The 23,367-nt window shown below is 53.8% G+C and overlaps 1 protein-coding gene across 1 annotated transcript; it reads left to right on the forward strand.

The window, feature by feature from the left end:
• The first annotated feature begins 20,467 nt into the window (after positions 1–20,467).
• Positions 20,468–21,629, forward strand: LBX1 (ladybird homeobox 1). Its single transcript, XM_074908431.1, has 2 exons — positions 20,468–20,792; positions 21,127–21,629. The coding sequence occupies exons 1-2, from the start codon at positions 20,468–20,470 to the stop codon at positions 21,627–21,629; spliced, it is 828 nt and encodes a 275-aa protein (XP_074764532.1).
• The last annotated feature ends 1,738 nt before the right edge of the window (positions 21,630–23,367 follow it).

The following is a 23,367-nucleotide window of genomic DNA, read 5'->3' on the forward strand; positions in this document are numbered from 1 at the left end:
GTGTGCTCCTGGGCTAACCATTGTTTTTCCCAGGACAGAAGAGGCCCATCCTCTTTGCCTAAAAGCTGAAAGTGATGCAAAAGGGGACCATAAGGGAGTATGAAAATGCATTTGAATCAATAGGATAAAGTTAACAGGATCAGGAATAAATAGAATGAATGAAATAGGATAAAAATGCCAGAGGAGATGCTAGACTCAACATTGCCTCAGGGATTACTGCTGAAGGAGCAGCAGGGCCAAGTTCATCCTGGGTGTAATTCCCTTGGCTGTTTCCTCCTGGCATTTTAAAGCTTGGTGGATTTAGGAGCTTTGGGTGGGATTTTTTTTCTTCCTGTCAATGATGTCTCAATTCAGATAATGCGTGAGATTCTTGGGTTTGCTCCACGCCTGCCTGGCACGGCTTAGGGTCTGGCTTCTATAAATGGCAGCTTCCCATGACCCAGCAGCGTTTCTCTGCCTACTGGAATATCCAGAAAGGTGTCTACATGTGAATTTGGGTGATGAATTTAAAGCAGCCATGTTTGCAAACCAGTTTTGGTGTTTATGTAACAGACTCCATCCCGATTCAACAAGCATGCTGACAGCCAGGCTTCACTCCAAGCATGTGTTTAAATCTCTTTGGCTTTCAAGGAGTTTATGCTTATGCTTTAAGTAAAGCAGGTGTTTTGTGGATTGAGTCGTGCATCCTTTTAACAGATGCACCATCTTCCCATGGTCCCTGAAAGACAACAGTGAGAGATTTTAGAAGAGATACTTGGGTATTTGCTGGTTGTTTTTCCCAACAGCTCCCTGCTGTGCAGCACAGCAGGGCACTTCAGCAGCTTCTGCCTGGCTCCCACACAGCCCTTGCTACACCACAAAAAATGTAAAAAGAAAGAAAATTAAAATATGTTGAAAAGCATCTTCCCAAGGCATCTCATGAGCAGGTGTGAGTTCTGCATCTCAGCAAAACCATGGACCTGTATCATTTTCTGGTTTATGGAAGGAGAAAGGTACCCCTTCAGAAGCCAGCAGTCCCACATCAGTCCCACATAAGCCTCATTCATCAGTGGGTGAGAGGAGGGTCCCCAGGCACCCTGGATACAGGAGCATTTCCCCCAAGTGCCTGCTGGGATCCCCACACTGGGACACAACACTGCAGCTCACATTCCTTTCTTCACAAAAACAGACAGAGAAGTCTCCAGCAACAAAGCTGCATCGGACACCTTGTCTGAAAGGTCACCCCCTCTGAGGGGACAGTGCCATGTAGCTCCACATCTGGACACCCTGCTAAGTCATGATGCTGCTCAGGGAGCAGCTCTTCACCCAGCCACCTTGGCTTTCCTGCCCAACTCCCAATCCAAGGCCGAATTTTGCTTAGCTTAGGAGACTTGATGAGTGCACCACCCGGAGTGAGATGGCTGCAGGCCATCAGCTGAAATAGCTGCTTGTCATCATCTCCTTTGTCCAGGTTGCAGGCTTGCATGACCTGCCTCCACTCCTTTTGAGATCCTTTTACACTCAGCCTTTGAAGGGTTGACTGACAGCAGTACCTTGATCTTTCCTATCGTCTTCTTCTCCCTGCTTCTCTCCCTTTCCTTTGACATCTGCTCTGGTTATTTCCCCCCTGTGCCTTTTGGGGATCTTTTTCTCCCTTCCTTATTGTCCCCTTTCCCCCTTCACAAATCCTCTCCATCTGGGTGGCCAGTAGACTCCCAGAATAGCCCTACTGTGTGTTCAGGTGTTCATCCAAACCACCACCATGTTCACCTGGCATGCTGGGGTGTGCTGGTGAGCATGGGTCTCAGGGGACTGAGCCAAGACCATGTTGCACCCTGGAAGCAGCCAGCCTGGTGGGATGCTCTGCTCCAGCATCCTTCCCCAGAATTGCCCATCTCCTCATGCTGTGAGGCAGGTGTATTTTGTGGACCTCACAAGTATCATGTTGCCTCACCAGAGGGGGATGATCAAATATCCCTCCACAACAGGTTGCCCCCACAGTCGGGTGGCCAGTGCAGCCCAGAGCACCCTGCCAGCACAAGCAATTCCTCCCAGGTCAAGGACCTGGCATGGTGGGGGGGGTGTCACTTACACCGAGACGTGGATGGCACAAGCTGGGGGGGCCTTTAACTCATTTCAGCGGGCTGGACCCCTTTCTGAGGAGCACAGAGCTATTGAGCTCAGCTGACTGCTGGGAGCAGGGTGGGAGAACACAGCAGGGCAACAACCGTCCTCAGCACTGGCTGTGCCCTGATGCCCCGGGCTCTGGCACAGGCAGAACCAGGGTGACAGGTCTGTACTCCACCACTGCCCTTGCAGGGTGGTCCTCCTGCCACAGAGGTGTTAAGCTTGCAGGAGGGAGATGCTTTTCCTGAGACAGTTACTTTGATGATGCCTGCATCTGTAAAACCAAGACACCATCCCTCCAGGGGTGCCTGTTGGATTTGAATCAAATGCTGCTGGCATGCAAGGGTGGCTCACACCAGGGCATCATGCAAGTAGCAGCCTTCTGCAGATGGGTGACCCATGCCCTGCATCAAAGGGCAGCACCCAAACCCTGCCTTGATGCTTGTAAGCAAGCCTGATGCACACCTTGCTGACTTGCCTGACTGCACCTCACAGCAGGGAAGGCCTCTGGCCTTAAAGAGTTTCTTTTCCAAAAGAAGCGGAGCCCAGGATTGCACACTCTTACATGTGAGAGAGACCCAGGGCTGGAGGCCAGGCTGGGATCCAGCCCCCACCATGACCAGGTCCTGCCCCATCCCTCTCCAGCCAGGCATGCTCTGACCTCTCCTGGGCTCTGACCCTCGACACCGGGCCTGAGCCCATCTAATGTGGATGGTTTGAAAGAGGGAGATGCTGCTTCCTAGAGCTCCTGAAGTGTGTGGATGGCAAAAACATGCCCACCCATCTGCACCACACTGCCGACCCCTCAAAGCTGTATGCATGGCACCTCCTGGGCAGGTCTGGGTGTGCTGCAGCCAGCACACTGGAGAGTCTGGAAGGGAATCCAGGCACAGTGATCTGTGATCACACATCAAGTACAAACAAACTTGTGCTGTTGCTTTCTCCCATGGCAGGGAGATAGACATCAGCATGTCCTATCAGTGTCATCAGGTCACTCTCTTTCCAGTTAGAAATGAGTTGTTACACTGAAAATAATTGACCCTTAATGCCAGCTGCAGGGACCAGAGCATGCATTGCCATGAGGTTATGCTCCTTCCAATCCATCTGCTGTCCCTGTGTCGAGCTCGGATGTCTCTCCTTCTCCCCCAGCCCCCAGCTCTCCTCTCAGCTTTCAGAGCCACCCTGGCTCCCAGGATGTGCATTTAGCCTTTCCCTTCTCCCACCACCTCCACTGCTCCCCGGAGATGAACAAGGTCAGAGACGGGTGATACATCACCACCAGTCCCTCTGTAATCCAGTAGGGACCTGGGAGAAGATTTAGCTACCCAATATCCATCAGCTTACAAGGACATCATTTATGCTAACATCACAAAGGTGATGTTCTTCTTGCTTCATCTGAGCTATGGCTCTGGTGAAAACACCAAGAGACCAGAGTTTTCCAGAGAGTGTTACTGACAGTGATGGGGGGATGCTGCTGCTGCAATTTGAGGGTCCTTGTCACATGCTGCCCTCTTCTTGTGAGCTTTGTCAGGCTAGGAAATTAGGGTTCTCGCTGTTCTAAGTGTCTCCAAAAGCAGCTACCCCATTCAAACAATTCAGCCGTGTGATTTGGTAAAGGCAAACAGCCAAGCAAATGGTACATTTATACAGTGGTATAAATGGACTGGAGGAAAGTAATTCCTTTCCTTGCCTCTGATCTACTTGCTGGCCTTGGCAGGGTCACTTCCCACCTCTGTGCCTCTGTTTCTCCTCTGCCTCTCTGCCTTGTGCATGCAGCCTGCAGCCTTCTTGGAGAGAAGAACAACAGGGGCTGCTCTGAGCTGGGGTATCTGGTACCTCAGGAAGAGCAATAACCATGGGCATTGCTGCGCACTCAGACTTTCCCCCAGCCTGCAGGCACTGAAGCTCTCCCTGCCCACCCACACCTGCCCAAGATAGGTTGAATTCTGTGCCCATTCAGGGCCTCAGTCGGAGGCTGCTAGCTGCTTTAGTGGATCCCTGAGCACAGACTTGGTGGTGGACACGGAAAGCCACAGTGAGGAGGCAGAGGCAGGACAGGCAGATGAAAAGCAGATGCTGCTGGGGTGCAGCATGGCAAACAGCTGTCTCCCCCAGCATTGACTGAAGCTTTCACAGAAGGGAAGTCTCAAAGCTGAGAAAGGGAGGGAACTGGAAAGTAATACTGGAGAAGCCCGAATCCATTTGCCCGTGGAAATCTCCTTATAGCCATGCAGGGTCTTGCTGTGCTCGACACTTTCGGGGAGGGGACTATTCCCACACCACTTCCCTGCCTTTCTCTATGGCACTGCTGTGTGGGGACGTTTAGACAGCGAATGGGCAGCACAAGGCCAGGCTGGCAGCATGGGACAGTGAATGGGTCAGGTGTGCAGTGCAGGCCTTCGCAGGTGCAGGGCTACATGGGCAATGCATCTGACACATTTGCCTCCATGCTCCCACCCTCTAGGCTATCGCAGATGCTGGTCCCATCTTCTCAAGTCTCTTCTGCCTTTTTATCCTCAGTGCCTTTGCTCAATGGGAACATCCGACCGAGACAGAGCGATGCGCTGCCATTTCCACTGGCATCAGTGGCACAGCAGGCACAAGGCAGGCTGGCTGCCAGCACAGGGAGGGCTTCAGCCCAGTGGGGAGAAGGTAGCAGGACCAGCCCCAGCCAGGGGTAAGCCTGGGGCATGACATGCTGCAAAATTGACGGCGGCCGGCTGCAGTGAAAGAAGGAAAGGCTGATTTACACCCCCGCCGTCTCTGCGCTGCTTGATTCCAGCAGAGCTAAAGTGCCGGTTTTGCCTGTACTGGGCCCATCGCGGTGTAAGATCCTGCCAAAGCATGAGAGGGATGTGCGGTGGAAAGCGTATCAGGGGTGGTATTGTCTACACGCAAATGCTCAACTTTATGTACTTTTAACTAGAGGTGTAACAGATGGTTGCATTTCAGTCCAAGCAGCGGAGAGCCATGCCCATTCCGGCTGGAGCCAATCAATCCCGCCACTCTGGGGAAAACGGCAAGCTGGGTTTGGAAGCGTGGCTGCCAGCAATCCAGAGGAAAGCTTTGCACAGGCAAACGTGGGCCGCTGCCATGCGAAACCAGGGAAACGGGATTAAAAAGCCATCGAGGCAGACAGCAGAGCACAGGGCTATGGGCCTTCCCCGGAGCAAATGGTGGGAGAGAAAGCGAGCAGCCGGGGCTCAGCAAATGCGCATCGGCCCAACCGGCTGCTCCCACACACTGGCACAGGGAGGGGAAGGAAAGGGGTTCACTGGGGAAGGGAGAGAGGTTTTGCGGGAATGGGGAGGAAACTGCTCCCACGCCGCAGGAAGGGGCTGCCTGCAATGCTCTGCCTGCTCACGATGCTCTGCCCAATCCTCTCATATATCTCCACACCTCGCAGTGTTGTTTCTGCATGGGGTGGGGGCTATCCCCTGCTGGCACAGCTCCTGTTCTTCATGGCCCCACAGCAAGGGCAACATCCCTCCTCTGAGCTCAGGTACCAGTGGGGATTGGGCACCGGGGTCTGCAAACCCCACCTGGCTCTGCTCCATAAGGGGGCCCAGGGCACCACGGCTGAAGGTCTTGGGAAAGGAAGAGCCTTGTGGTGGGGAGATGGCCTCCTCCAGGACAATTCACACCAGGAGACCAGTATGGACAGGGCTGAGGCAACTCCTACCCCAGGCCCCACAAGGAGATCTGCCACTGGTTTCTGGGCAGCTTTCGGGCTGATGCAAGGGAATATGGTAATGTAGAGGTGTCTGAGCTGGGGTAATTCAGGGATGCAGTTTAAGGTCTGGAGTATAAGGAGGTGTGTGATGGAGAAAGATTATTCAGTGCTGGTTATGGGAAACTGAGCTGGAGATGACAACCAGGAGGAGTTTTTGACATAACAGCCTTCAAGATAATCAAGAACAGGGGCAAGAACACAAGTGGGAAACCAGCATCATCACCTCTCTGTTTCTCAGGCTCTTCACCACCTAAAGCAGCAGCAGATCATTGCTGACTTGCTGGGGAAGATGCTGTATTTCCCACAAAACCCAATAGGACCAATTTATCCTTACAAGGTGAAGGGCTAGGTAAACACATGGGTTCTGCTAGATTTTCTAGGCCCACATTGTGGGGTGAAGCACCCGCACCACACCTTCTCTGAGCATCTTCCCAAACCACATGGGCATCTCTGCCTACAGGGCACCCAGATTTGCTCCTTGCAGAGTTCACCCTTCAGCAAGAAGAAGCACTTGAAATACAGCTTTGTCTTTTTTTTTTTTTTTTTTCAAATATAGGTTTATATTGAGATATAAGAATAGACAGACCAACAGAGGTAAAATTTCCCTGTGCCCCTTACCTCCTATCAGTGAACCTGCAAGACAGAAGCACCATGGAAGCAGATACAGCCAGAGGCAGCCAGCAGCTGAGCCTGTGTTTTGTTTGGGAGGTGCTCTGCAGACACCCGGGGTTTGGGAGGTGTCCCTCAGGATGCAGCCTCGGGGGCTGTGCATTACAGCAGTGCAGAACATCAGATCAGCAACTGCAATGGGAGGTCACAGGGAAGAAAGTGATTTTGTTTAATGGCTTCTGGAGACCGAGGGATTTTGGAAAATCACTAGAATTGTGGATCCTGGCAGGAAACCCATGCTCTGTTTCAGTGCTGTCAACACCAAGCAGCCAAAAAAACCTGGGAAGCAAGTTCAAAATCATAAGAATGCTTAAACCAATGGAAAAAAAGTGTGGTTTATCCTTGTCCCTTGCTGTGGGTGGTTTTTCCATAACATCTGCTTATCTTAAAGCTTATCTGCTTATCTCTGTCACCACAAAACTCAGGTGAGAAAACCCACATATGTAAGCTGAACTGCCCCCAAGATTTTGAGTGAAACATTAAAAACTTGCAAAAATCCAATGAAGCAATGAGACTGGGCGACCTGAGGAGTGTGCCCAGCAGAGCAACAGCCAGCCCTAGGGCTTAAATCCTAGAGGACTGCTTAGAGGGAGACATCTGCATCAAGGACATTTTGGTCCCTTCCCATCACTGCCACAATTCACCAGTCCAAAAGTTGCATGTATATGACAGAGACAGAAACACATCCCAGCAAGGCGGCAGGGAGACGGCAGGCGGCTTTCTGCAATTAAAATGAAGTATTTCAAGCAAATCTGTCTCTTTCCTCACTCCTATCTCACTGCAAAAGCCTCAGGAAGTCTCTCCAGGGGTTTCCTCCCCAGCTTGGCAGGGTTGGTGCCCCCCACAGTGCCATCCAGCCTTTCACATCACCCCACAGGGCTGGGGGTTTAACCTGTTTCAAAGACCTGTCCTCCCCCCTCCCTGCACCTCCCCATTCTCTCTCATAGTCATGCTCCCAGATACCTCTCAGCAGATGTTTACCGTGCTTTTGTAAAACATTTCCACTTTCTGGAGCTTACCAAGCTCTCTCTGTCTCGCAGGTGCTCTGTCTGGAGAATGCAATGTCATGAAATGACTGCTCTGACAGCAGGCATGTCCTCCCCCAGCTCCTCTCCCTATCCGACAGACAGGGTGCCATGTCTAGACAGACGAAGAAAAACGTTGTGGAGGCTGACGATGCTTGTCCTTACACTTCTGCTATAACCCTTATCATTCCCAAGGCATGATAATTTCATAGCAGGTCTCAAAAGTCCCTTAGATGTTCCCTCTGCATTCAAGTTTCTTGGATGTTTTATTTTACACCTGCAAAGCCGTCCTGGCCCTGGGAGTGTGGGGCACACAAAGGCACCAAAACCTGGGTGGGCAAAGGAACAAACCCATAGTGTCGCAGCACATGATCATCTCATCCAAGCAGCTCGCCTTTGGTGCTACCAGCGGATGCTCTCCACCTTTGTTCAATGCACTGATGCCCATCTTAGGTCCATCCCAAGAGAGTATGTGTGAGCCTCAAGTTCCTGGTCTGCTCTGCCCTGACTCCTCGGGAAACTGGAGATTTTGGATGACTGGGTTGAGCTCCCTGACCCACTGTTTCTGTTTCACCCCTGCAGCCCCAGTAGACAACCCTTTGTATTCACAGATGTCTTTGCTCATACATCAGCCAAGCCTTCAATTCATCCTGGTGGCCCAACATCTCTCCCGGGTGTTTGCCCAGCCAAGGACACCACAGACCTCCCCACTGCCCACAGCACCATGAATGTCATTCTCTCTCTGAGGTGCATCTTGGTTTGCTTTGGTCTTCTCCATCGGCTGCTCAGGCCTGAATGATAGGAGATTCACTTCTCCCACAGTCAGCTCCATCTTTGCAGGCTGACAGGCTTTACCAAGGACTACGGATGTCTGTGCTGTCAGACAGGCTGAGGAGTGGGTGAGCAGGGATTAACTGTGCATCGCCTCTTCCTGAACAAGTGTGAGCGGACGTGGCGTTATCAGGTGGCAGATTCATAACAAATGAAAGGAAGATCTTATCTGCATAGCTTGTAGATCAGCCGTGAAACTCATTGCCCCAGGATATCATGGATGCCAAAAGATTATATGGGTTGAACAAGTGGTTAGACACGTTCATGGAAGAACAATCTATCTGGGGCTATAAAACACAAAGGTATCGCTTCTGGCTCAGGACTCTCTGAACCACAAACTGCCAGGGGCTGGGAAAGTATCCTGGGGAAGCATACCATACACTTGCTAATGTTTGTATTATAATAGTATAATGTAATACTATAGTGACAATAATATACTGTATAATTGGGTCTTTTGCTCTCTCGGGAGATCCATCACCAACCAGCAGTGGAGCCAGGATACAGGGCTAGACAGACCTTCATTAGACTCTATATGGCCTTCCTCAGGCTCTCATATACGGTGACAGTATAGATCAGTGCCAGGCTGACTGCCATTACCAATCCTGCAAACACATAGCACTCACATCACTGAACTGCCTCGTTGATCTCCAAAGGAAATAGTCAGGGATAAAGCCTCTGCTTCTGAGAGGGTTCATGAACCTAGATCTGCATGTAATCCCTGCCTGTGCCGGGGAGAAGCATGGTGTTAAGCTGTGTGTCTGACTGAGCGCTGGGTCTAAAACCAAATGTGTCGATCTCTGAGTCAGTGTTGTCTTGGGCATGGATGTCTGCATCTCTCCTGGAAAGTTATTGATGAGGGAAAGGCCTTGGTCTGAAAATAGCTTTTTGTTTTCCAGGAACAGCTTCTTTACCATCGCTCATCTGCTCTCACCTGATGCAATAACATTGACTTTTCACCATGGTTTTGCCGGATTCCCTCAGCACCCCCAGAAGCAGCACCATCTCCCATGCTTCTGGTCCACGGAGAGCCGCTCCCATTCCTGGCACAGCCAGGTGCCATGACATGTAGGTCTCAGATGCTGCCCCGCTCCATTTCCATGAGCAAGTATAGACCCTCTGCCCCCATCCACCAGCTTGTAAAGCAGAACAAGCCTGGCTTACCTCATGCAGGCATTTTTGGGGCTGAATCCACAGCCTTTGGACAGAAGAGCATCATGGGCTTAACACAAACTGGTCCTGGTTCAGACAGCAACCATGACTGCATTCCCATCAGTGTCCCAATCACCTTCACACCTACCTCCGCCGAGAATCCCACCTGGGGAAGAGACCTGGGGGTGGGGGCCAGATTTGACCTCTCCAATACCAAGGGAAAGTTTTGGGAAGAAAAAGCAGAACTTCTTTTCCATTCAAATATAACTAATAATAAAACCAGGGAAGAGCAATGTTGGAAATATGCTAAGTAAGCAGAAATCTGGCTAAACAGAAGTTTTCCACAAGGCATCGGGAAATCTCTGAATTGCCATGAGTGCCTTATTTAGTGGTGTGTGTGCTTTTTGTCCACACAAGTTCCAGTCACTGCAGCCATCAAACATTTTTTAATAGGAGCATTAACTTAAGAATAGCTAACAGTAATATTCCTAGCTGTGTGGAAACAGCATTTTATTAAATGCTTCACACAGATTTTGTATAATAAAGATGAATATATTATATCCTCTGCCTCCCCCAGAGTGAAACAATAATAGGAAAATAAAAAAAAAAAAAGCCAATAAAGTGAAACATAAATAGAACATAATGGGACTAGTAGCAAACTGAACTGACTATATAACATCTGCTATTGTTTGCCTGGCAAACGCAAACAAGGAGAGAAACCAAGAAAGATTTGAACAGCCCTAACCTCTTTCCCCTCTGCTGCAAGAAAGCAGCACTGATATCCCAAGCAGATCTGTTTCAGAGCTGACGGAACAGTACAAGGCACAACTTGCAGATTTGTCCTTAACCAAATGTGTCAGATTTCTTTGGCTTACGTGCGTGGAGCAACTTTCACAAGTCTTTTGATGCCAGCCAGTTTATGTGTGAAAATATTCCTGGGTCTGGCGAGTACTTGATGCAAACATTCATTCATTTCAAAGCTCAGATTTTGCCATGTGTTTGCCCCTCACTATTCTCCAGTTTCTGAAGTCCAGTCATCCCATCAGCTGAGTCAAAACAAAGCCATGGGAGCTAGGCAAAAAATCCTGTCAACTGAAGAGGTACAGAAAGAGCCGACATCTATGAGCAAGTCTTCAGCTGACTCCTGTAGATCACAACTGGGGAGCACTTGCCTGTACCCAGGACCTCTGGAGATATCAGGATAACTAAGGGATCACACTGTGAGCAGAGGGGGAAAAAAAGGAGGAGATATTTTTGCCAGGCAGGTCCTTTGCAGGTAGTAATCTGGCAAGATCACAGGTGCTATGAACCAAGGGCTCCACATCTGCAAAATCCAGTCTGGGTTTGTGACCAAACTTAAATCATAGTCATCCCGACTGATAACAGAACTGGCTGGAAGCTGGGGGAAGGAAAGAAGAGCTAAATGCCTATAAAAGTCATTTTCTCTTTTATTTGTTATCTTGCTTGTAATGATCACACCATGTTTCCTATCTATTTTTACAGTAAGTTGTACGCTGGTCTCAGGAGGCCCCTGGATGACTTATTATTAGCGATGTCTTCTTATTATGGATGGTGATTTATTATCAGAATGATTCTATTTGTACTGGGTATGTTGTTCCGCTGCCAGCACAAAGCTCTTACCATCTTCAGAGCAAAAGGTCATGTTCTTGCAGCACTACGTGCCCAGCTCCGCAACGCTGAGCCAGTGGGTCCACTGATTACACACTTGCACAGGGCAAAAAGGCAAAGACTGAAGAGAAGCAGAGCAACCCTGGTGCACCCACAGCACTGCAACCATCGCTGTGGGGTGCATGGGTACTGCTTCTCCCACTGCTGGACTTCACTCCTCCTCACCCTCACCTACATCCCTTGTACAGGATGAGGACACCATTTAAGGATCTGTACACATCTCAAAAAGATCATCTCTTCTGTAATTTTTACCTTGCATTACCAATCAACAAGTGTTTAACCTTGGGAAATCAAAATTGCTTTTCTACCCTCTTCTGGAGTCCATGTACTCCAGACACTCTCTAGCTATAACAAGGGACCATCTGGAGTTTGGCAATAGGTTTGCAGGACACAGGAGACTTTTAACACTGGTTTCTTTGCTGAGACTGAAAGAAGCAGCAGGAGTAGGTACACATCTTTCCAAGCAGAAAAATCACAAGATTTAAAGTGCAGGAGAGGGGCTGCTCCTAGAAAAGTGTCCTGTGGTTTGGGGTAGACCAAACTAGCCCTTCCATGGCTGCTTTCCCACCTCTGAAGCAGCAGTGAGCTCCAGGGTTCCCCCTGCTACTTCGCAGGAGTCCGGTGGGGAGGGGGGGCACAGGATTCATCCTCCCTCCAATGGCTGCTGCCCCACTGGCATCCCTCCCACCCTGGCGAGGGACCCTTTTGGGTCTTGTGCATTGAGGCTTATTTTCCATACTTGGTCTCACCAGACTTACATCCTCCCTCATCAAAGGGCTGTCAAACCAGCCACAGACTTTCCTGAGGGTGAGGGATGCCCACACCAGCCAGCCCCTTTGCATACCCCAGACTACATGATTTCTGCTGTTTGTGGTTTTAATACCTCCTTTTCTGGGTCTTGCTCATCCATCTTAGCTCTTACTAGGGAACACTGGTAGGTCCTCATTAAGTTGTAACACTGATGAAGGCAGATGCAGAGAACCTGACTGGTTTTGTCATATGCAAACAGAATCCAGACCCACGTGTTGCTGCGTATTTGGCATTAGCAAACACCCGCTTTCTACACCTGTAAAAAGCAGCAGAACTAAATAGACCCCGAGGACATTTCAAGCAGAAAAATGGGAGAAATCTCGAGGCTGTTCACTACACATGCTTTACTCAGTGCCCAGAAAAAAAGCCCAGGCAATATAGTTCCACCATTGCAAGTGATAGTACATCAGCTGGGAAAGAGTCCTGGGTGCCAGGCAGGAGGACATGGGAATTTGGTGCCACAACATGTCACAAACTGAACAAAACAGAAGGGAGATGGACTGGGCCCCAGGATGCTCAGAGGTGGAATCACTAAAGGTGAGTCATTTTTGTAGTTATATAAACCTCAGAGTTCAGAGTCTGAATCATTTCCCAAAGAGTGGGAAATAGGGAAATGCCTAACAGGAGAGCTTTTTTTCACCCCAGCCTCTTGCAGGAAGCTCTTCTCTCTCTCTCTCTCTCTCCATCATACCTCCATGCAGCACTGGAGACAGGGAGACAGCCTGATCCGACAGCAATCTGTACAGAAATGCTGTAAGCTGACAGCAGCTATTACGCAGGACAGGGAATGCCAGCCACCATTACAGGATGCTAAAAGTATCCATAGAAAGAGCCATGCCTGGTTCAAGCCCGTTTGAGCAATGTGTAAGGGTTACTGGGGCAGAAAGCAGAATAAACTAAAAGATGAGGTGTAAAGCATCCCATCAGAGGTGTCTGCTGGCCATGGCCAAGCTGCTGGGGAAAGGTCACTTTTTGAGGCAGGTCTGAGACAGACCCCAAGCAGGATGCAGAGAGCAACTTGGCACTGGAGAGCAGGGCAGTGGAGCCCTGTGTCCAGCAGCAAGAGCTGGGACAGGTTTGAGGATTATCTTGGGAACTCCTGCTGTGGATGGAGACCACAAGAGTGCAAGAGAAACAGGGGAAAAGAGAAGAGGAAACCTGCAATACCCTGGCTGGGTCCAGGGGTATGTGTCTGCTGTGGTTTGGAAGCAAAAGAACAAGAGGTATCTGAGGCCTTGCAAACTCACCTCACACGTGAATTGAAAGACAGGTGAGCTGCTGTTTGACCCCACCTCTAGCTGCTACCCCTTCATAACAGGATCTGAGAGGGACAAGGGGAATAAATACAGCAAGCCTAACATGAAGGGACGGATTTTAGGGACATTTTTCTTTCCAGTAGCACTTGTCTGAGCTTGGAGAGGTCCCGTGAGTTCAGACGGGGTAGAATGCAAAAAAGGAGGGATGAAAAAACAAGAGTGCTGAAAGAAAGAAGTGAGAGGTAGGGAGGAGCAATCTCACAGCATTCAAAGCTGGAAGAGCTCGCAGCCAAACTCTGGCTTCGCATCTTGGTGCTGCTTTTACAAAGGGTAAAAATATTAGTTTTTAATTAATTTTCTCATTGCAGTTGTTGGAAGGGGAGGAAGGAGGGGGATCACCTTCAAAAAAGAAATACAAATAACTGCTTTAACAGGAAACTTTTGCTGCTGTAATTTATTGGAAGGCAAAATGAGCTCCGATTACATTATCCACCCGCACTGTGCCGGCAACACGTACTTCGGATATTGCGCTATAATCCAATGACTGCTCCTGAATTATTAACACCAAGTTGTTATTAGAAGAAGTTGCCTAGCTTATTTCCGCCATTCTCTCCCCTACTCTCTTTATTAAGTTTCAATTGATTCCCCACACCTCCTCCTGCCCCCCAAAAATGAGCCCTCGCCTCCCCGGCTCCTTCATAGCTGCCACAAACGTTACTTGCATTTGGCAGCCTGGTGAATTATTCACGTGTGCCGGGAGCAGCAGAGATATTACCGGTCTCAGAGGAGCCAGCGCGGCTCGGCTAGGCTGTCGCAGACCTGGGTGACTGTGTCGTCGCGCCCCCACCCCATCGCCCCCTGTTCGTCCCACAAAGTTTTGTCGAGCTCCGAGGCGGGAGCGGGACAGGGGGCACCCCGCGGGCAGCCCCTCCTCCGCTCCTCTCCCGGCTGAAGCGAGAGAGCCCCCGGGCCCGGGCCGAGGTGGGCATCACGCCGGGGGTCGACTCCCCCAGCCCAGCCCCGCGGGGCCCGGAGGGGACCGTGAAACCCACCGCTGCGCGCTATTTCCAGCCTCCGGGCGCAGCCGCGCGTCCTGGGCGCTGCCCGCCGCCGCTCCCCTGCGCCCATCCCCGCGGCCTCAAGGCCAGCTCCGCAGCTCTTCCCTGGAGCCGCGAGGGGCTGGAGAGAAGGCTGTGGCTGCGTCCCGTCCCAAAACGAGTGACCAGTGTCTGAACAGAGTGTCGGGGCTGCGCTGATGCCCTCCGCCGGGTCTGCCCCGCTTGCCCCGCGGCCCGGCCTCGCCTCTCCCGAGACTGGGACGGGGCAGGGAGGGCCTGGGAGCTGCTAAATCTCTGTCGCCCACAGAGACTGGCACGACCGAGAGGCCTGAAATGCCCCCGGCCGGCTCCGTCCTACCTCCATGTCCTCCAGAGGGGTCCCTGCAGATTGCATTTATCGAAGTATTTGATTTATTTTTTTAAAATAAAATAATAAAAATCAAGTTCTCGCCTTGCCTGCAGCTGGGACGAGCACGTCCCCGCTGTTCTTCCCGGGAAATATGCGTCCAACTGGGTTTCTTGGACTAGAAATTGAAATACTGGAGTTTAATAAAAATACGTTCAGATGCTCGTATTTGCCTTTCCCTCGCGGGGTCCCCTGCGGCGGCTGAAGGGGGACCCTGTCCCCAGGGGGAAACCTGGGGTCTGTCTGGGGAGCCAGCAGCGCAGACGAGCTCTCCAGTCTCCCCAAACCCCGGGGAAACCCCGAAAACCCGCCAAGAGTGGCGGTTCGAGAGGGTCTCCGGCCGTTTTAAGAGGAGAGGGGATGTTCTGGCCCCGACATTTGGGATGGGGGCTCCCCTGCGGCTCTCCCCCTCCGTGGGAAACGCTCCCCGCGGCCCCACGCAAGGCGATGAGGTGGCCGGAGGAGTCGATCGGCCCCGAGAGTTACTTTTAATTTGTGCTTTACAATGGCTTGCGAGGGAGGCGGGCTCCTCTATTTTCCTTGTACCTCGCTTGGGAGCATCCCCATCCCCGCTTACACCGGCCCAGGGGCTCGCTCAAATTTAGGCTCATCCCCCTCTCCTGGCCTTGCGGCAGGGCGGCGGGAGGCGGCCCGGACACCACCGTGCCCACCTCCACTCCGCGGGAGTTTTCGGGAGCGAAAACAAATTGGGCCCGGGGGTGGGCAGAGGGTGCCCGGACCCTGCAGCCCCGCCGGCCCCGATACCGCTGGGCCACCCCGAGAGTTCGTTTGCAAACGAAAAAGCCCCGGGGAAAGGCGGAGAGACGGGCACTGTGCTGCCCGCCCGTCCGGGGGGGTACTGCTCCCCGCTCCCCCGCTTCTGGCAGGGTTTCTGGGGAGACGGATTTCGTCCCTGCCCGGCCGCGCGCAAATCTCATCCCCGCTGCCGGAACCCCCCGAGATAACGGCGGCCTCTCCGCTTTTCTCTGGCGGGGAAAGGCCGGGGCTCCGCGGGGAGGGAGCGCTCCCGCCGGGCCGGGCTGGACCGCGCGCCTTGCCCCTGGCCTCGGCTCCCCGGACAGGGGTGCGGCCACTGGGGTCAGATTTATTTTTGGTGCAGCTAAGTTTTTTCTCCCCCAGGGAGCTGGTTGCGAGGGGAGGAAGGAGAGGGCGAGAGGTGTAAAACGACCTCCAGAGATGGTCTCGGCCGGGGAGTTTCTCCCCAGCTCTGCAGTGCCCTCTGGCCCCCCGAAACCCCCTCCCCAGCAAAGCCGACAGCCGGCGGGCGCCCAGCTCGGGACGGTTGTTTGCCAAGAGGAGTAACGGCGAGCAGTGCCCGCCGGCGGTGGGGACAGGGGACACCTGTGGGTACATTTTACCGGCAGTTTTGCAAGAGAAGGCTGGGACAGGGACCTCGGACCCCGCCGTGGGTTTCCCTCCTCCGGGCTCCACGGAGGGACCCACCGGCCTCTCTCCACCTCTCGGCACTCGCAGCCCCAATCTTGGGGAGCGCTTAAAGACAAAACTACAGTTATTTCCTAGATTCCCGGCTTGCCCCCCCCCCCCCCTTCCCCCCCCGGCCCCGTGCGGGATGCTGTCCCAGGCCGCGGCGCTCGCTGTCAGCTGGAGAGCACGGAGTTTGCTCCTCTCCGCGCTGCTAACAGGGAGCGGTAACGTGTTTAGACCACTTAAACTAGGCAGACATAACTGGGAGCCATGCACGGCTCAGCTATGCTGGGAAAGAAGGTGTCATTTGTACGCAGTTACTTTGGTGATCAACACTTGAATGATTTATGCCGCCTGCTTTAATTATATTCCTGTGACATTTTCCTGGACAAAAGTGGGCCGCGCACAGCCAAAGCCGGGCAGCCCCGGCAGCGCCCTGCCGCTGCCTGCCGTGCCCGGGACGGGTCCCGGGGGAGGGCAGCCACGCTGACACCCCGAAATACGGCTCAGAGGGCAGCAAGGGCAGACGCCTCCAAAGATGTTACTCGTAGCCAGAGGGATATTTTGCTCCCCCCTCAGCTGTTTCCGATTCAGCAGTAGTTTTCTGCTCCGTGGAGGAGGAGGAAAGGCCGCTGCTTTACTCGCTTTTCTTCTCCGGTGAAAGGCGGGGACCCGAGCCACACATCCGCGACGGCTCTGGGGGACCCCCTCATCTCCACCCCCGGGTACCGCGAGGGGCCGCCGTTCCCTCCAGCCCCTCTCCCCTCCCCGCCTCTTGGCCGGGGAATCGACCCAAACTTTTCCTGCCTGCACCAGGAGGGGATCAGTGCCGGGTCCCCCCCTCAGAGGGACTGGAGCTGGTGGAAGGGGTGAGGAGGGAGTTGAAGTGCTTCGGATGGGGGTGTTTTTCCCCAAACGACCCCAAAGCTGGGAGACACGACCCGCAGCTGTCTCCTGGCGGGACGAACAGGAGAAGAGCTCGGAGGGATGCAAAGTTCCGTGGCGGCGGCCGGAGCCGGCCCTCGGCTGCCCCCGGTGCCCCCTCCCCGCTCTCCGGGGCCCTCCGAGGACGGAGAGATGCGATGAGACTTCCCGCGGGGCACCAAGGATCCCTAATTCGGGGGTGGGTGCCAAGCGGATTGCCAAAAAAAAAAAAAAAAAAAAAATTCCGGAGGGTGAGGAGGGGGGATGCTGAGTTCTTCCCCTACACTGGGACGGGGGTAATCCAGCCTGCCCCTTCTCTGATTTTGGCCACCCCCGGAGGGCAGAGAGGGAGTCCTTTGCGAGGCGCGAGTTGCAGAGGTTGCAAAGGCAAAGTGAGCGCCGGGAAGAGAAAATCAAACCCACCAAAGGCGCTACCGAGCAGTAGAGAGCACAGCGGAGAGGGGTCGATCGGACCCCGCCGGGACAGCCACGGAGCGCCGGAGGGGGGGAGCGGAACCTGCCCCCTTCCCTCTCAGCCACCCCTTTCTCAATGAGGTGCTATTTTTCGGGGGCGAGGGTGTGGGACGACGACGACACGCTGGGGACAAGGGCAGGCGGCAGGCCTGGAGCCACCGGGCTGAGCTACTCATGCAAAGCCTGAACCCGGCTAGCCCCTGCCAGGCAGCGGCCGAGGCAAACGAAGAACAGTCTCCCTGGCCCGGAGAGCCTGTGCCGAAGCTGCTGCCCGGCTCCCCGGGCTCTGCCCCTACTAGGAAGCCAAAAAAAAGTGGGTTGCATTTACAGACCTGTCCCCCCGAGCAGGCAGGGAAAGGGAGATGCGGTCCGTGGGGAAAAACTGGGGATCCGGAACGGTTTGCGGGGCTTCGCTGTGTTTGGCGCAGTTTTGCCCCTACCCTGAGCGGAGCGGGCTGTGCTCGGGGTCGGGGCACAACTTGCACCCCGGGTCTCCGCTCCGCTCCGCGGGGAAGGCGGGCCGGGCTGCAGCCTGGAGCCGGCGGCTCCTCGGCGCATCCCAAACGCCCGCCAGCCTGCCCAAATTCTCACCCAGGAACGAGACTATTTTTCTTTCGCACCCCCCCCCTTTTTTTCTTTTTCTTTTTTTTAAAAAAATCTTATTTCTGTAATTATAACACCAGCATCCCCGGCTGAGTTCTCAATAAAACCCGGATCCTGACATAAAACGCCACGCTGGAAAATAATGCGAGGGGACACAAGGGAGAGGAGGAAAGTCTCTAATTGGTTAAAATATGTTTAAATCACTTCATAAAACCCAAGCAAAGCGAAGCAAATAATCCACCTAGCAAAGCAAAGAAGCCGGGCGATTTAGAATCAGTGTAATTCGCTCCCCCCCGACCGGCTCCCCCCAGCTCCTCGCAGTATTTGATATGATGAATAACCCAATATAGGCCTTTAAAAATAGGTCACTGCATAAAGAGACTCCCAGAGAGCTATAAAAAATGGGAAGAGGGCGCTTTAAGGAGAGGAGCCATTTGCTTCTTTTGTGCTTGTTTGGTACCTAGCGGCCTGGGAGCTGCCAGCCGCCCTCCTCCCGCCCGTCAAGGTGAGGAGGGAAAGTTGGGGCCGGATCCGGCCCGGGCCTCTCCTCCAGCCCCGCCGCCCCGCGATGCGCCCGGACGCCGCCGCCCGCCCCGTCCAGCCCCGGCGCTGGGGCCGCGGCCCGGCCACCCCGCGGGGAGCGTGGGGGGTGCCCCCGCGCAGAGGGGGGGCCGGACAGTTCGCACACACACCCCTCCCCGGCTCCGGGCTTTGTCTCCGGCCCTGCGGAGCGGCGAGACCGAAGCGGGCTGGTGGCCCGGGTACAAAACATCAGGAGGGGTTCTGGCCCCCACGGCCGGCCGGGCCGCGTTTCCCCCGAGAGTGGGGGGGCTCAGCACGCCCCGCCGTCGCTGTCCCCCTTCAGAGACGCCCGCAGGCTGGCAGCAAAAGGCCTCGGGCTGGAAACCGGCCCTCCGGCCGCTGCCCGCCCCTTCTCCCCGCGCTACCCCCGGCCGGGATCACCCGGCTCCAGCGGAGCCGAAGAAGTCGCCGACAACCCGGGAGCGATACCGGCCCGCGCACCTTCGCGGGTACCCCCAGCACCGACACCCTCCCGGGGGTCCCTGCCCCGCCGCCGAGCTGCCCCCGCCCCGGCCCCCGCAGCCCGCTCCGGCCCAGGGCGCTGGGAAAGAGGAGCACGACAAATTCGGCGGAAACCTTCGGATTTTATTGGAAAGGAAAGGTCTGCCTTACCTGGAACCAGGCTCTCCCCTTCTTCCCCTCATTAAAACATCAAACGGCTCTGGGTAGAGCCGGAGAGAGACATTTTAAATAAACTAGTAGCCGAAATTAACAGGAGGGAGAAATAGAAGAAAAGAAAAAAAATCGGGGGGGGGGGGGGGGGAAAGAAAAAAAAAAAAAAGATACCGCCGGATAATTTTCGTTTTGTTTTGTTTTCGCTTATTATTATTTTTCACTATACCGTATTATCCTGATGCAATAAAGGCTGGTTTGTAATGTAATTTAAAAATATATATGTCCAAACAAATAGCAGGGCCAGAATATGACAAGTGCATTCAGCATTATAATTCAACTGGGCTCCACCTCCATACCGCCTCCTAATTAATGGGTCTCCGAACTTGCAAAAGCCTGCATTGGACAGAGAGAGAGAGAGAGAGGGAGCGAGAGAGAGAGAGGGCGAAAAGTGTCATTGAAGATAATTGATTACCTCCCAATCAACAATAACTTGTTAGCAATAGTCAATTACCCCGTCTCTTCTCGCCTCTTTCCCCCTGGTCCGAGGTCTCGGTGCGAGGGCTGCTCTCCCCCTCTCTGAAGTCTGCTTTTTAATATTTTTTCTTTTTTCCTTCTTTTTTTTAAATTGTTTGGGGGGTGTAATCGCTTTGGGGGGGGGGGGGGAGGGCAGGGAAAGTGCTGCGATTTGGGGTGTTTCTTAAAATAGCAGCTGAGAAGAGGAAGAGAGAGGAGAGAGAGAGCGAGCGGAGAGTGAGAGGAGAGAGAGAGAGAGAGAGGGGGAAAAAAAAAAATCCCCGACCCAAAACCCTGGGACAAGAGGTGCGGCAGGACCACCTCTCGGCGAGGGACCGACGGCAGCTCCGCTCCCGGCCGCAGCCCGCCGCCCTGCCCGCGCTGCCCGCCCTGCCCGCCGCCCGACGTGGCTCTCCCCGGGAGGACCCGGGGCTCCTCCGCCGGAGTTGGAGGTGTGCTTCAACTTTTGCTCGCTGTCTCCGCCGCCGTCACCCCGCGGTCCCGCCGGGGGCTTCTCCCCGCGGCAGCGCATCCCCGTCGCGGGTGGGGAAGGCAGCCCCGCGCGGCCCGGCCCCACCATGACTTCCAAAGAAGACCCCAAGCCCTCCTCGGGGGAAGAGCGGCGGCGGAGCCCCTTGGATCACCTCCCTCCGCCGGCCAACTCCAACAAGCCCCTCACTCCCTTCAGCATCGAGGACATCCTCAACAAGCCCTCGGTGCGGAGGAGTTACACCCTCTGCGGAACGGCCCACCTCCTCTCCGCCGCCGAGAAGCACCCCCCGGCCGGGCTGCCCCTCTCCGGCCGGGCGCTGCTCTCCCAAACCTCGCCCCTCTGCGCCCTGGAAGAGCTGGCCAGCAAAACCTTCAAGGGGCTGGAAGTCAGCGTTCTGCAGGCGGCCGAAGGTAAGCCACTCGCGGAGTGGGGGGATCCTCCCGCGGGTGGGTGCCCCGCTCCTCCCCACGGCCTGCTTTTCTCTCACCCCACACCCCCCCTGCATCTCCCGGGGTGTCGCACGGGGTGGGATAGGGGTTCCCTGGGTACCGGCGGCATCCTCCCCACCCCCCCCGCGACCCTCGGGGTGCGGGAGAGGCGGCTTTAACCCGCTCCCCCCCCCCCCCCCCCCGCTCCCGACGGGGCAGGGTCGTGGGGTCTGTGGGCTCTCGGGGGGGGGGGGGGGGGGCGGGCTGGGGGGGTGGACACGGGGAAAGCGGCGACAATCTGGCGGCTCATCGGCAGGCAGGGACGGGATGACGATCTTCGGGCAGCGGCAAACGCCGAAGAAGCGTCGAAAGTCGCGGACGGCCTTCACCAACCACCAGATCTACGAGCTGGAGAAGCGGTTCCTCTACCAAAAATACCTGTCGCCGGCGGACCGGGACCAGATCGCCCAGCAGCTGGGGCTCACCAACGCCCAGGTCATCACCTGGTTCCAGAACCGCCGCGCCAAGCTCAAGCGAGACCTGGAGGAGATGAAGGCCGACGTGGAATCGGCCAAAAAGCTGGGCCCCAACCCCGCCGTGGACATCGTGGCCTTGGCCGAGCTGGAGCCCAGCGCCGAGGGAAGGGGCAAGGCGCGGCCCGGTTCCCCGCCGCCGCCCCCCTCCGCCGCCCGGGAGCCCGGCGCCCCGCCGCCGCCCCGCCCCGCCTCGCCCCCCACGGAGCGGCCCCGCAGCCGCCGGGACAGCGAGGAGGAGGAGGAGGAGGAGGAGGAGGACGTGGAGATCGACGTGGATGACTGAGGGGCGGCCGGAGGGCCTCCTCCACCACCACCACCACCTCCCACACACACACACCCCCCGGCCCGGCCGGCTCCCCCCCACCCCTCCACCCCCCGACAGCTCCAAATTGGCACCCCCGGCCCCCCATCCCGGCCCCGGCAGCGCGGCGAGGCGGCTGCTCCCCCTCGGTCGGAGCAATAAGCAATAGAAACCCACCACAAACACATACAAACACAAATTAATTTAGGGTAGAGTCGATATCCCTCCGCCTGTCACATCTTCGGAATGGTGCAATTACGGACGGCTTCTGTATAAATATTTAAACGTATATATTGGATTTTTTTCTTTCCCCCTTCTTTTTGAGGTTTTGATTATTTTTTTTTAATAGCTATCAATGACGATTATTTTGTCTATAAGGGAGACGCGTAACCTTGGAATAAACTCGGCTTCCAACAGATGTTTGGGTAGGCAGTTGTTTTCAAAGACTTCCGAAACGAACCATTTTAGAGGAGATTTAAGTTAGACTTAAAACGGCAACAGCAAAAATTAGCCACTTTCCTTTCCTTGCATGTTTCAGATGTGCACGAAGAAATTTTTTTTCCTTTTGAAAATATTTTTTTCTTTCGCAATCTTGGGAACTTGGGGATGGGTTATAATGCAAGTTGAAAAATATATACTTTCTTTTTTTTCCTAGAGCATAGAGATTTGTCTCCAATGCAATTTCTGCCTCATTTTACCAATTAAAAGCTATTTTTACCATTTTCTGCTATTGTTGTGCTTTTATTAAAAAGCTGCCTTTCGTATTTTTGATATGAAGGTGGTAACAAAAAATCGAAAATTTAAAAAAAATCCTAGAATTATTTTTTACTCTTTTTAGAATTTTTGCATGCTACGGAAATAAAAAAAGGACAAATCCCAAGATCGATACATTTAAATATTACACTATAAATTTAAAAAAATGTACAGATTTAAGACCTGGTTTTGTTTGAATTGTACAAATTTTAAAAGGCCTGCTATTTAAGTTCCGATAGGGACAACGTCGCTTTATTTACTGTCTCTTAGAATTGTACAGATAGCTCTTTTTTCCGATACAATAAAATCTTTACCATTTTAATATACTTTTAACGTCCTTCTTTGTGAACGAAAAACCGCTCCGCTGGTCCGAGGTCACGCAGACTTTTCCCCCCAGGAATCTCCCATCCCGTTTACATTTAAAGTTACTTTAACCGCAGTATCTGTGAGAAAATGACGAGGAAGGAGCACATGAGCGAGAACTTTATTACTTTTTTTTTTTTTTTTAAATTTTTTTTCAAGGTTAATGCCAGGTAGAGGTTTAGCAGAGGGAGATGCCGGCGGCTCAAGAAGGGAGGAGGTGAGGGGAGCGCTACCCCGGCGCGAAGGATGCGCGGCGGCCGGAGCGCGGCGGCGCCACCGGCACTCCCTGCCCGCACCACCCCTCCCGCCTCCAGCGGGGTATTTCCAGCCCCAAATTAGAGAGGAAACGGGGGGGGGGGGGGGGGGAGAGAATAAAATTTAAAATAAAAACAAATTCGAGCGGAGGGGAAGGAGTTATCACCGGTTCGGACAAAAGGAGCGGTGGGTGCTAGCGGGGGGAGCTGCCCTCCGCCCGGCGGGCCAGATCTCCTGTTTCTGGGCAAAAGCGCTGCTAAGGGGACACGAGGCTGGAAAATGTTTCATTTCCTCCCCTTCCTTTTTTTTTTTTTTTTTTTTTTTTCCCTCCCAATCCTCTTTCTTTCTT

Source organism: Athene noctua, chromosome 5 (genome assembly GCF_965140245.1).
Source record: "Athene noctua chromosome 5, bAthNoc1.hap1.1, whole genome shotgun sequence".
Lineage (NCBI taxonomy): Eukaryota > Metazoa > Chordata > Aves > Strigiformes > Strigidae > Athene > Athene noctua.

Coding starts and splice junctions, on each gene's coding strand:
- LBX1 (XM_074908431.1), top strand. CDS start 20,468: ATGACTTCCAAAGAAGACCCCAAGCCCTCCTCGGGGGAAGAGCGGCGG. Junction 20,793..21,126: donor CGTTCTGCAGGCGGCCGAAG/GTAAGCCACTCG, acceptor GCTCATCGGCAG/GCAGGGACGGGATGACGATC.